Here is a 13,706-nt window from a genome sequence, read left to right on the forward strand (position 1 = left end):
CAGCCGCCCCGAAAGACTTCCTAGAACAAAGCCTGGGTGGTGGCAGTTCTTTTCCTGATCAGACACCTCGAATGCATTCGACCATATTGCAGATTAAGAACAAAACCCATTTACAGCTCTTCTCTCTGAGAAGAACAGGTTCCAAGGCTCTAGCCGGACAGGGTAACCAGCGGTTCAACTTGTAAGTACCTGAGTAACTCAACTTGCTCCACAGCCTGTGGAGCCATCCAGCTTGTTTCGGTATCTCAGGCCCACGATGACGCAGGCAAGGCCCAAGGCAAGTTCAGGAACCTTCTTTGTGCCTTAGTTGTCTCATCTCTAAATGGCACCACTTACAGCTGCCTAGGCTTATAGCTGCTTCCACTGCCAAGAACAGTTACCACCTCAAAATAAGGATTAAATTAGTATTTGCAATCATGTCTGTAATGTGGAAAATGCTATGTGTTAAATTTAACAATACACAACACACACAGCCTTGCTTTGTTGGCAGAGCACCTGGTTCACAGTAAGGGCAGACACTACACCAAGTCTAGTCTTCATGGCCTTCTAAGTTAAGCACTAGCCACCTAATACCACCACATTAAGAAGCCTGGAGTTCTGCGTGATGGAGGACAGATATAATAATAGATCTGCCTGGAGAATGGGCCTTTACTCATATAAAACAAAAACCGCAACCGCTCCTCAAAAAGGGAAAGGATCTTTCACCAAATCTTAGCAAGCCTCACCCTTCCCACCGATGCATCTGATCTGTTTATAATCTCTACCTCCACTCCATTCTGAAAAGGGTTCTCATCACGCTCATTGCTTCTAGGCTTACATGCGAGTCAAAGCTCTCGAACTCTAAGACCTTTCCTATGAGTGTGATGGCAAACGTCCTGAATTGGTTGGGCCAGATGACAAATGTCCATCTCAGATGAAGGAAGCATCCAAGTGAAGTGATGGGCACCATCCAAGGAGGGAGAACCCCAGGGCATGATGGAGACCAGGGAGGCTGCACATCAAGGGCTCATTTCCATCTGGATGGGACTTGAAGGCAGGATGCAGTAGGGCCCGTGCTGCCGCCCAACAAGACTCTCTCCAGTGACTTTACACCATTATTGGTCTGATACTCATTTGAGACGATGCCCAATCGCATCACAACAAATTAACCACAGACACGCGATGGCAATCAACTCAGGAGGCTATCCTGAAAGCCGGCTGGGGGATTCCCTGTCTCCACGAGCCGCACACTCCCACAGATGTTTCTAAAAGCCTCTTCCCAGAGGCCCATTTAGAGAGAAATTAAATGCAACTTTGACTTAATTAACGTTTTAAAATGATAATGAATACAATGTAGATTCATAGGAGGCATTTACGTTGTGTTGTAAAATTGATAAAAATTTAATAACTCTTTGTTAATAAGTTATGTCTCCCCAGACCCATAAAGCCTAAGGCACTGCAAAACTCCAGACCGGGTCTGATCCAGGCTCCTGGTGCAGGTGGAGGAGGGAGGCAGAGATGGACTTGACATTTGCTCCAAGCCTGCTCTAATTCAAACCTCGGCTTGTTCATCAGTACTTTATTTCATACAGTAAAGGTCAGGATTTGGGCTCAAGGCAGAGACTTGACAAGAGAGCTCAAGTGAAAGGCGGACTGGCCCTGGCATCTGTCGCCTGAGATAGTGGAGGAAGGGGGGAGATGGAGAGCTAACTGGCCACATCCGTCCTCCACCACGGAGGTAAGATGGGGAATCTGCTGCCCAGTGCTGGGAGCTGTCAGGCTGAGTATCGTGACAACCGGCCACTGTCCGGAGTAAAAATGCAAACATAATTTCCATGTCACCTTGCAGAAGGACCTCGGCTCAGCCTACTTGTGGCATGCTGACATCTTTCCTAGTTTGTCCTTGAAGAGCCGAGTCCCTTATTAAAGTGTCGTTCTCCTGGGAAGGGAGGTGTCCCAGTGAGAGGTACACTCGAGGGGCCCTTCCGTCTTTCCTCCTTCTGACCTTTCTACTTCTTGCCTCCTAACTCGGTTTCAAAGGATTTCTTTTGAAAAGCTGGTTGCCTTTTGCCCAGATGGTCCCTCTTCATCCTTACGAGGTGGCTCTTCATAGCATATTTATTGTAAAGAATTCAACAATACTTTGGGGGGGAGCATAACAAGGGCCCCAAGGACAAGTCAACTACTTCGCCTGACGCTAACCTGAAGAAAGCAGCTATTTACTACAAATGAAAACCTTTAGAGACAGGCATTTCAAGGGATCCTTTCCAAAGAACATTTTGGCTTTTTGCCCTAGGATCCCAACTTAACGAGGTGACCACTGTGTAAGCACGTGGAAGGTGTATTTCCAGTCAAGCCACTGCTAAATGTGCCCACCGCAGACCCGAAGGGGAGGCGGTGGCTTCTGTAACCTTGCCTGCTACCGACAAAAGTGCCCGAAGTTGCCCTCCCAGGTACACCGTTCCTTAGTCTCTCGGAATGATTAGATGGCTGTCTGGCCCTATTTGCCTTCCTGTTTTCACGTCCTGCAATGAAGTGCAAATGGCCAATTCAGGGAACGTGGGTCAGGGCTGGCGAAGAGCTACATACAGTGGGAATCCAAAGGCTGCTTGAGTATTTGCTGTCATGGATATAGAAAAGGAGAGAGGGAGAGGAAGAAGGAGAAAGATTCGGAGAGATCATACCAGCTTGCACACGAGAAATGGGAGAAATTGCAGACCTGGAATGAATGGGCTTCAAGAAAGCATGGAAAACTATGATTAAATTGATTTAAGCTGAGTTTCCTTTGGCTCTCCTTTTTCTATCTTTCTATCACTGATCATTGTGGTGGGAAGAGTCTTTGGTTTCAGGGCCCAGAAGTAAAATAAACAAATACAATTTGGGGGGGAGCTTGAGGAAGTCACCCCAAACTACACATAAAAGGAATCAGATAATGATAGGCTGTTGATTTTTAAATACAGCTTATTAACTCCAATGCCTCTCTAACAGGCAGTGGAGACTGTCAGTATAGGGTGTGTCCTATTATAGACATTTCCTAGAGCTATTTCCACCCCTTGCCCTCGTATCTGATTTTATGTACTTCAAAATGCCATTAGTTCACTCGAGTGACTTTCGTTCTATTGACAATGTTAATTCTCTGCCCGTACAAACCAGAGGCTACTCGGGATAAGCTGATTTTTGCTTATTATATGACAAGACTCAAGATTACACTAAACTGATTTGGGTATGTGTCCCTTCAACCTAATGGTATTGGACGTCTCCTCTCAACTTAACCATTGGAGTTGAATGCCTCCTCGCATTATATTTATACCCAAAATAAAAGTCATGCGCCATTTAAAATTAGCTACAGTAGTTTGCAAAAGGGTGTATGTAATTGTGCAGGTTTAAACTATTAGTAAATTGAAAGGTTGGTGTGAGTGATCGCACATGTACTTGAGCTAAAACTATTTCCAAGTGCAAGTCTAAAGATCTGTTTCTCTTCCAGCACATGATTAATTTGTTCATGCCAGGGCTGCTGACGGTTTGCGGCCGGCATCATGTCACACGGATCTCGGCAGGTTTGAATCAATAGGGTCCTATGTTGTCGCTGCTTCAAACTTTCACTGTCCCTTTCTATTAGACTGAGCAATTGGATACCAGGCAAGACTGAAATAACAAGAATAAATTCTGGACAGAGAAAAAGCACTATTTTATAAAATTATATGGAGGCAAAGTAGAACTGATTGGAACTTACACCTATATTTATGTGTGTGTGTGTGTGTGTGTGTGTGTGTGTGTGTGTTGCTAGACCTCATTTTTAAAAATATTTGATGGTCCCAGAACATGGCTACTTGTAAAACGTCTGTGCCCATATCAACCTAGCGTCTTTTAGAAGAGCTGCTACCCGGGATCATCTGGAGTAGAAACAAAACCAGGACGATTGGAAAATGAAGCTTTTTTGTACACCGATTCCCGTCTACCATATGGAAAAATTCAGTCTTGCCAAAAACATAGTCTTTGATGAATCTTTACTGGTCACTATGTGCTTTACTTTCCTGACACTGTTTTTTTAAGTCTGTTGTAAAGGAGTCCTTCTTCTCTGAAGAGCTCTCTGTTGGCACCGTCTGACCTCACATCTCTTGAGTTCAAAAGGAGACAACTGTTAGAACGTGACTTTGCAAGGAGCAATCCTCAGTAACGGGCCACACCTCCAAGGAGAGGTGCCCTGGGGCGGGGGGGGGGGGCTGTTGCTGTAGGAAGGCAGATTTTTAAAACTGTTGTGAACACTTTTAATATATTACTACTCCTCCGGGAACTGGCTACTTTTCTTCCCACTTCAGAAAACACATAATGGGACTTTGTGTTTCAATTTAACGTCCCTTGAAAACGGAAATCTTTCCCCTTATGAGAAAAAAAAAAATAGCAAGGAGGGAGACTAAAGGCAAGAGAGAAATGAATTAGGCAGTCTCCAAAGCACACTGGCTCAACTGGAAAACTGCGACCAAAGCAAGCTCCATAATAATATAATGACCTTTAATGAGTGTCTTGGGAAACAATACGGCCCTAGCATAAAAGACAAAGGGCAAAACCCATCATGGCTCTGCTGACACTAATTCAAAATGATTTTCAGAACAACTAAAGAATGTACGAGAAGTAATCTGATCCGCCCATCTGACCTCACTTTGATTCAAGGGCCCTTCTCCTGCCATTTCTAATTGTCAAACCCTCTACATTTCACATCTGCTCATATTTAATGAAAAGCCCACTCTCACCACTGCTCTTTGAGTCAACCAGCTCTGTCAAATGGGCACCACCCAACCCACCACCAGCAAGGGAAGCCCAGGGATTGCTCTTGGAGCTCTGCCAGTGGAATTCTGCATAGAGATAGACATTTTTTAATTGGAGAAGAAGGGCTTACGTGGGTGCACGGAGGGGCTCAAATTGGAATGGATTTTTCTAACTTATTATTAATGGTCAAAGGTGAGAGGACTCACACAGGGGTGGATGAAATCTGCTTTCGTTTGATGGCGTGAGGACGGCAGGGAGACTGATGAAACAGAGGAGGCGACCCCCCCACCCCCAAGCTGTCAGTACCAGTTAAGGCTTCAACATACAGCCCAAAGCTCCATGTTTTCCACGGAGGGGCTGATTTGGAAGGGTAGGAAGGACAACAATCTCAGGGACAAGATGTTTCCGAAAGGATGGGACAATCCCACCCTAAGTTTTTTCTTCTCTTGGCCTCCATCAATGCTTGGATTAAATTGCAGAGCTGAGAAATCCCTCCAATTATGGTTTCTTCTGGATGAAATGGAAATCACACACACTGGGTATCACGGGCCTCACACAAGGGACACACATGTTACTGTGATTGGTATGGGCGGCTAATGCCAAGACACGACCACATACAGCCCAAATGGCTCCTTCCTTTTCTCCATTGAATCCCTGGCCAAAGTTTTAGAGCCCAGTGGTTATCTGTAAACAGAAGAAGTTGTGCCTTAGGCCGATGGGTAACCTCGGTGGCTGGTGGTTACATTCAATGCCATCAGTCAAAGATGTGGCCAGACTGTGCCACCATAGCTCACCATTTTGCTCTTTCCTCCTAGCTCCTATCTTTGAATCTACTGTCTTGTCATACATCTTAGACAAATTCGTCATGTGGTTACCACCAAGTTCACCTTATAGTGTCATAGGAAATAGCAAGAATTCTCGGGATAAGAATAAAGAGGTAAAGTTTCATACTGTGGCGGCAGCTGTACAAAAGATTTGAAAGGAACTTCCCCTTTCTAGGATTTTAGGCTAATGGGGTTGGGACAGTCCAAAATCCCTCAGTACAACCTCTACTAGGTATCACTTTTAAAAAACGAATCCTGTTTCTTGGCACTGTTCTGGGAGAACAGTGAATTGTGAATTAGAAAGGATGATTCTCTGGTCCCAGATAATAACTTTTCCAAATGACTCTAAAACAGTTCGATGCACAGATTGTGCCTCTGACCTGAACAGCAAATTCAAACATGAGCACCTGGCAAGGCACACCACTCCACTGCATACAGTGAAGTCAGGGCTCCCTCAGCCCTGAGAGCCTCTGTGGATCACTGTCCCACAAGCACCCCATGCTGGGACCACCTCCAGCACCAGCACAGGTGGGTCAGCAAGTTCTTCACAGGAATAGATGCTCGAGAGCAAGTGCTCTTCCTCTTCCCCTACACCCTCGTTACCAGTGTGAATTAACCCCTGCTGGTGAAAATTTAGTTCATCCAGCTCTGGGCACTGAGAAAGGGAGAGGCCAGATGGCAATATGGTTACCAATAAATGTGCCGGGTGCTTTCAAGAGGAAGGGATGAAGCACAGAACAAGGAACTGTCTTCTACCTTTTGTGTTACCAAAAATGTGACAATAAGGTTAGAGCTACACTTGAAGACATCCAGGTCTTCACATGGAAACACAACCTCATCTGCCATTAGAGGAGGAACTGCATCCCAGCACCTCAGCAAACACACTGGAGCTTTTAGTAACATCACCCGAGAACCATCAGTAAAATACCCACAAAGTCCACGCTGCAGACAAGGATGAGGGAGATCTCAGGAATCTGGTGTGTTTCAGCTTTGCCAGCTGCCAGCTGCTAGGCCTTGACTGGTTCTTTAACATTTCTGACCTTGTGGGTGACAAAGAAGACTGACCTCAAAGTCCTGTGCGGTGGAAATCATGGCAGTTTGTGGCTTATAGTTTTTGGAATCACAATTGCTAGTTAGATGGGAGATTCTATTTTGAGAAAAATAATGATTCTTTGAATTAGTTGTCTTTCTGAGGAAAGCCCAAGACTGCACCAGTCAATATAGGTTTACAGATTTAGAATACTCTTTTCCAGAACATAGGACACAACCTAGCACCGGAGGAATGAGACACAGGTTAAAAAGACAAGGTTAGAAAGAAAGAAAGAAAGAAAGAAAGAAAGAAAGAAAGAAAGAAAGAAAGAAAGAAAGAAAGAAAGAAAGAAAGAAATCCACATTCATCTTAACCCTGTTGTATTTTGGAAGGTATCTACACTCGCTACAAGCAATTTAATGGTAGTGTTGGCTTGTTCTCTCTCCTTCCTCCCTGCAACCCAATCCAATGTATAGCCTTTACCCGAACATTAAGATATGCATTTCCACACATCTTTGTATTAGCACAGCATTTGATATGCTGTCACATGAATTTCCATTTATGTTTATTTAAAGGAGAAAGAGGGAGGCTACCACTAGACTCCAATACCACAATCCCGCACGCCATCACCAGAAGCGCAACGAGTTAACAGAATGGGAAGAAAGGCCTTCCCCAGGAGGTGGACATGGACACAGGCAGCGAGGACAACATATCAACCACCACACACAAGGTCACACTGGGAAGAAAACATCAGCCCAACGGACTCACCAGGACCACAGGGTACACAACACAAGACGGGGATGGTACCACGGACAGCACAGACACGGAACTCCGTGTGTCGGGGGTAAACTTACAGGCACGGAAACTGGTGGAGCAATCATTAACAGAGACAGAAGAAAGTGGGAAGGTTCTCTCAAGGGTGTCCATGTTAGCACGCACACGGCCTGACATGCACGAGCAGTCACGCTCAGAACGGCCGCAATCAAAACAACATGCCCGTCTCATTCTCTTGTAGATGGACATCTTGGCTATCACCATGGGTTGGATGGGAGGAGAGGAAGAGCGGTAGTTAATGGCAAGGTCACACACAGCAAGGCAGCTAGAAGGCAGCTACAGGGATTTAACACAGGTCTTAGTTCACATTAACAGTCTTGACCCAGAAAAAAAAAAATGCAGAGTGACTGCTGGTAACAGTTTGGTTGTACATAAAAAAAATTAAAAAAATAAATTAAAAAAAAAGCAGTGAGAATATAAATTGCCTGTATATTCCCCAAAGGCTGTGGTGTATTATTTTTCTCCCCTAGGTAAAGCAGGTGACTACAGGAAGCGGGCATGGCTGATTACAATCGGGTTCTTGGATGAGAAGAAGAGCACGTTAGAGACAGCAAAAATGTAACCAACATTTGTCCCCTGGCGCAATTAATACGGGAGGTCAAAATATACACACAGCCAATCAATTAATTGCTGATTTGGTACGATAAATGGTTTTTGCGAGATGCAAAATATCTAATATGTAGGCTTTCTAATTTCCATCCATTTCTGAGCATTAGGCAGAGCCTAGGACAAGCTTTCATCAAATTAGATGTGAAACGATTACATGTTAATATAGAATCTGAGGATGCCTCTGCTGAACTTCCCCAGAGTGAGTTTACATGATGCCTACAGGAATTTAAATTTACTCTTGACAGAACAAATATCCAAATCTGTCCATATAAGAAATGCAGCTACTCAAGGCTAACGCTGCGTATTTGACATTAAAGGCAGTTCACAAATAAGAAATCACCAAAAGCATATGAGATGTTGGTCTATTGGAATGCATTTAGCTACTCATGGGTGTATTTTCTGCTTAAAGCTGGGAGAATCTGAAAATCGCATCTGCTTTTCTCTCCCCACCCACTGAAAATTCGGAAAGCCATCGGGGCTATTGGTTAATCATAATTTTTTTTCTTAAACAGAAAATACTGGCCAAAATAGATTAGAGATTCTAAAACATGAAGTAAGAGATTAGGTCCCATGTAAAATATCTTATTTATATTTGTGTGCAGTGTTGATAGCTCTTCTAAAGCTGATATCATAGGATCGGGACTGCCTGGGGATCCAACTTGAGGGCCGACCTACAAAACTTGCTGGGCATCACCACAGTGGCTCTCAATCTGCTTCTTTCTTATCCTTCAAGTTAATTTATATTTCAGCACAAGGAGCTTTTCTGTGCCCCATTTTGATGCTACAACAGGCAAACGTGTTTGCTTATCACTTAGCGTGAACCAGCCTGCTTCTCTCACAGGATTGGAGAAGAACTCGTATTTATTCCAGGCATCATAGCCAAATGATAAGCCGGGACTGGAGAGGTGTTATTCCCTGCGCCCACACCTTCCATTTTAAAAGTCATTTTTCCCCCTCTTTCTTTTTCTTTGTGGAGAATGGTTGCACTCTTAGTTTAAAATATGGCTTGTGGTTTTGCCCTCTTTGAATGTTACAGTCACCAGGAAGAGGGGTTTAAATCTCTCAAATGGGTCAAGTCCTGTTCTAAGACCTTTATGACTTGCCATACAGTATATTTGTCAAGCAGGGGTAACGTTAAGATTGTGAGAAACAGGCACTGGGGGAGATGGATGAGAGATCCATTCCTGTAAACTTGGCTCCCATTTTTAGTGACATGTTCTTTTAGCATCCTAGCTAGCTGGTTGTTCAGATCATCATCATCATGCAGCCCCAGCCCTCTTCAATGCGTGGTACATCATTCCTGAGCTGAACGTTGACCAAAAAAAAAAAAAAGTTCCACTATAGCATTTGAATTGGAAGACTTTAGAAGGCATGGTGTGAATGCCCGGACACCCCAAACAGTAGTAGTTGAAGTCAAGAAAGGGGAAAAAGTCTTCAGCTGAAGACACAAAAATGAAGTTATTTTACATGCACCCAGATCTGATGTATAACTTGTAGACTGCTCGCTTATTTTTGGCTCAGTTCTTTTGCTGGAAATACTGATTTGTTATTTACACAGAGGAGAGAAACAAAGATAATTTTTTTTTTGTTTCACTGTAAATAAATTATTTTGAAGAAAAATTTAATCAAATGCTGTAGCAGAAGAGAAGCCCATCAAACTCTGAAATGCTATGCTTCTCATTAGCAACAGTCCCTGGTTTTCATTTCCATACTGCCATTTTGGGTTCATATACAATAATAGAATCTGACACATTTATAGGGAAAGAGAGTTCTTCTATGTATGCCGTCTTTAAGGACAAGGGGAGGGAGGATGAGCGGAATAACTTTTGAAACGATTCTGTCAGAGGTAAGCCCATCATAACGGGGGATTTTTAAACCTCGTAGTTGATGAGGCCTTCAGGAGGAAACACAACTTCAACCCAGTGCCTCTCAGGAACTGTTTGCAACTGTTATTGCTGGCTGTTCTGGAAACCATGCATTGTTCTAAAATTTCATATTGTTAGCATGCAGGAACAGGCTGAAACTGGTAATCGAAGCAGCAAAAAAAAAAAAAAAAAAAACCATTTGCTATAAGAAGATTAAATGTTAATTATAAGCAGTCACATTCCAAAGCAGCATATGCATAAAAAAGCAAACATGCTATTACTCGTCATTCCTCCCCAGTCATCGTTTTTTACACTCACACCAAATACAAAATAGAAATCTTAAAAGACAAACAAGCACCACCACAAAAAAAAAAAAAAAAAAAAAAAAAAAACAACACACAGCAAAAATGATCAATGAGAGGCTCAAAGACAAGACAGAAACAGTTAAAAATGATTGAGCCCCAAGTGTTGACAAACCTTTGTGAATTACAATGTCTAGACCAAGGTGCCACCGACTGGGAGGGTGGCTCTCTCACTCTACTTCTGGAAGAGTCCATTTTCATTGACAGCCCCCACCCCCAAGATGTCTTCACCTACGCCTCTGGGTCCACCTTCTTAAAAGGTGAGGCCCATCTGACCTCCTTTCTGGTGGGGAGAGTCATCAGGCTTGAAGGATGTGCGTCCCGGCCAAGAAGAGCCCTCCTCTGGGCCATGAAATGAGTCATGAGCAAGCGCTCTAACTAAAAACGTCTGAGGATTTGCCCGTGTGGTGGTAGCTGTTCCAGAGGATGTGAATACTCCGTGTGTAAAATTATACTCTCAAGTTGTAAAACAAAATTATATCAAAATTAAGTCAATGGACCTCCTGATTTGGAAACCACCACCCCTGGTCTCCTTCAACTCTCTCTGGCTTCCTAATCCTCTGGTTTTGTTTTAGCGAATCCCAGATATTCAGAACCGCTGGCGTTTTATTTCCATTTCCCCGTGACCGGCTCCTTTTTCTAGAGCTGATGTAGGTTAGAAGGTTAATTTTAGAGAGCAGAGTGCCACTTAAAAACTCCCAAGGTTAGGTTTCAAAGAGCAACTTTGAAAGTTTCAGTGTTTATTTAAAACAGAAATAAGGTTCTTAATCTACTCCCTGGACACCTAACGTGCCCTCTCATCTTTGGCGTTTGCTGAGCTTCTTTTTCACAGAGTCCCCCAACGCTCTCTTCCCAAATCCCAAGCCTCAGAAAAGGAAATTTTCCCCAGGATGTGGACGGTAATACAAAGTAGATCTGTGAGGACATCTAGTGGATCCATGTGGAAGAGCAGCTGGTCAACAGACCACCCCAACTAGCCGGCCTTTCTCTGAAGGGCAGCAGAAAGGGGACCCTGCGTGCCTTCAAGGATCGAAATCTGTGCAGTGTCATTTCACTTCAGTGGTTCTTAGGATTCACAGCCGATGTTTAGAGGGCAGTGGGGATGAAGCGGTGAATTCTAGGAGATGGTTCCAGAGTGGCGGACTTGCGGACACCGTGGCTCGGCCGCCAAGGCCAGCAAAGTGGGGCCACTTCAGCACCAGCTGCCTGGGCCTCCCTGAAGCCCTGCTGCAGCTTCCGGGGACAGGGAACAGACAAGAGTGTGTCTCTGGTAGGTGTGAATACTGTAGCTACTTGTCATTCCATCTTAGGGCTTTTGGAACTTTATGCTCAATTAATTGGCCCCATAGGCCAGCTTAACTCTGGGAAAGCAGAAATATAAGCCTGCGGGGACTCGGTTTTGTCTTTGGCCCACATGACAAGGTTCTTGTTCTTGGACCAGTGCCACTGATTCAAAGAGGTTATGTGGTTGCCAAGAATTAGACCCTGGGTCTCACCTTCCTCCAAAGAACTCTGCCTTAGCACTTTTACAATTTGAGAAAAAGCTTTCATCTGCCTTCCCTCACCACAATGAAGTGGATATTCATCCAATATTGCCATTATGACTTCCTAGCCCTATTTGTAGAAATAAAATAAAAGTATTTCCCTAATGGACATCATCAGAGCTACCGGTTTACTCTTCAGTGTTTAAAAATGGGGGATTCCTCAGACGTACTCTCGGACCACTTTTTCTCTACTTTCAAAGGTCGTGATCCCAAGAAAGGAAACCTAAAAAGAAGTGGCTGCTGTCACTGTGGCTCCGTTACTGCGCTTTCCATGCGTCGGACTGACAGTCAGCTGTCAAACTCAGGTTCTCGGCCGGTTAGCCCTTCCAGCCAAGCCTGGAATGAAGAGGGAGTTGGACTCCATCCTGTTCTCAGCACCATCTGCCTCCTGCATCAGCAACCAAATTGCCAGCCAATTTCCAACTGCAGAATCTTAATTTCCAGGGTGGGTTTGGAAGGGGCAGGAAAGGCAGCGCTGGACTGAGAGGCTCAGGTGGAGTTTTCCAACTGCTGAAGAAAAAGTATTCTAGGTTCAAATGGAGCAAATTCAAAGGAAGACTAGTGTGGAAGAAGACAATATCTGCCTTTCAGTTGGTAGATACTTTTTAGATCGCAATGACCTGTCTAAAATCAATCCAGTGAAGGAAGGGTGAATTCCAAGCCTGAACTCTGAAGCTGCACGGCAGCAACTAAAATGATATGTAGGTGCATCCACAGAATGAAAAAGTTTCCACCAATGTATAGGGTTGAGACAACTGTTTGGCGTGACGGTGGGAATCAGAGAGCATTCTTTCCGGTCCTATAAATGAGGAATGATGTCTTCACTTAGCAAAATTCCTATTAGCTTCTGCAGGGAGAAGAAAGATCTTCCAGGTGGTTTTCCAAGAACAGAGAGAGGGGAAAGAAAAAGCTAGTTAATGTCAATCTCGTTAAGTACCCAGAATTAGTTGATCCTGCCCTCAACACCACACTGCGGTTGCAGAAGGTAGAGGAATTTGGCACCAGAGTTGTTTGTGGATTGACATCACCTTTTCTGTTTGAATCTGAAGGATCATGAGGTGCGGTAGGTGCCTCTGCAGGTATGAAAGTGGCACATGCCCTCGAGCCATCCTTCAAGTTGTTCTGCAGATAAAGGGGGCCACAGAGTCAATTTTGGCGGTGTTGTGTGATGAACTGAGGACGTCATTGATTTGTTTTGTTTGTACACTGAGCATTCTACAGCCTCAAACTCTGAAGACTAGCCAAAACCAGATGACCCACTTGCACGGTGTAAAGGCGATGAGAGTTCTGAGTGCTGAGATATCTCCAAATTCCAGGACCGCTGGACTGCACTGGTCTGCAGTCTCGCTTTCTATGGAGTCTCACGTACATGAGTAGAGACCTGACGATGCTCATCACTGGTGCCACCGAACGTGGCATTGCTGGGAGTCACGCACAGAAACACTGGCCCTTGGGGCACCTGGATGGCTCAGTGGTTGAGCGTCTGCCTTTGGCTCAGGTCATGATCGCGGGGTCCTGTGATAGAGTTCCGCAGCAGGCTCCCTTGCCTATGGCTCTGCCCTTTTCTGTGTCTCTCATGAATAACTAAATAAAATCTTTAAAAAAAAAAAGAAATAAAGAAACACTGGCCCTGAAATTGCCACATCTTGTTGGGTGAGAGGGCTCCTACTCTGTAAGTTAGGGGCTCAGAGGCTTAGTTGACTTGTTCCGACTTCTGCATAGCTCTCTAGCAAAATGGAACATCGTTCTTGAACCACCTTTTCTACCTTAAACAAGTAAATGGATCTTCCAAGATGCCTGACTAATGCCCAAGGCAGAACTGCCTATGTCCTAGTGGGTACTGACTGAAAGAGAAACTTTATTTAAAAGCAAGGGAACTTCATAGACTGTAG

General features: G+C 44.4%; 1 protein-coding gene across 20 annotated transcripts in view; it reads right to left on the reverse strand.

Moving 5' to 3' along the window:
* The window catches only part of KCNMA1 (potassium calcium-activated channel subfamily M alpha 1), a 718,149-nt gene that overhangs the window by 116,354 nt on the left and 588,089 nt on the right, over window positions 1–13,706 (reverse strand). For 5 of the 20 annotated variants that reach the window (XM_072823725.1, XM_072823727.1, XM_072823745.1 and 2 more), the window contains exon 19: window positions 7,455–7,628. The exons of the other annotated variants lie outside the window; for them this stretch is intronic. In XM_072823725.1, coding sequence (XP_072679826.1) covers window positions 7,455–7,628 — 174 coding nt within the window. The remainder of the gene's footprint in view (window positions 1–7,454; window positions 7,629–13,706) is intronic. 20 annotated transcript variants of the gene reach the window in all.

This window comes from Canis lupus, chromosome 4, assembly GCF_048164855.1.
Source record: "Canis lupus baileyi chromosome 4, mCanLup2.hap1, whole genome shotgun sequence".
NCBI lineage: Eukaryota > Metazoa > Chordata > Mammalia > Carnivora > Canidae > Canis > Canis lupus.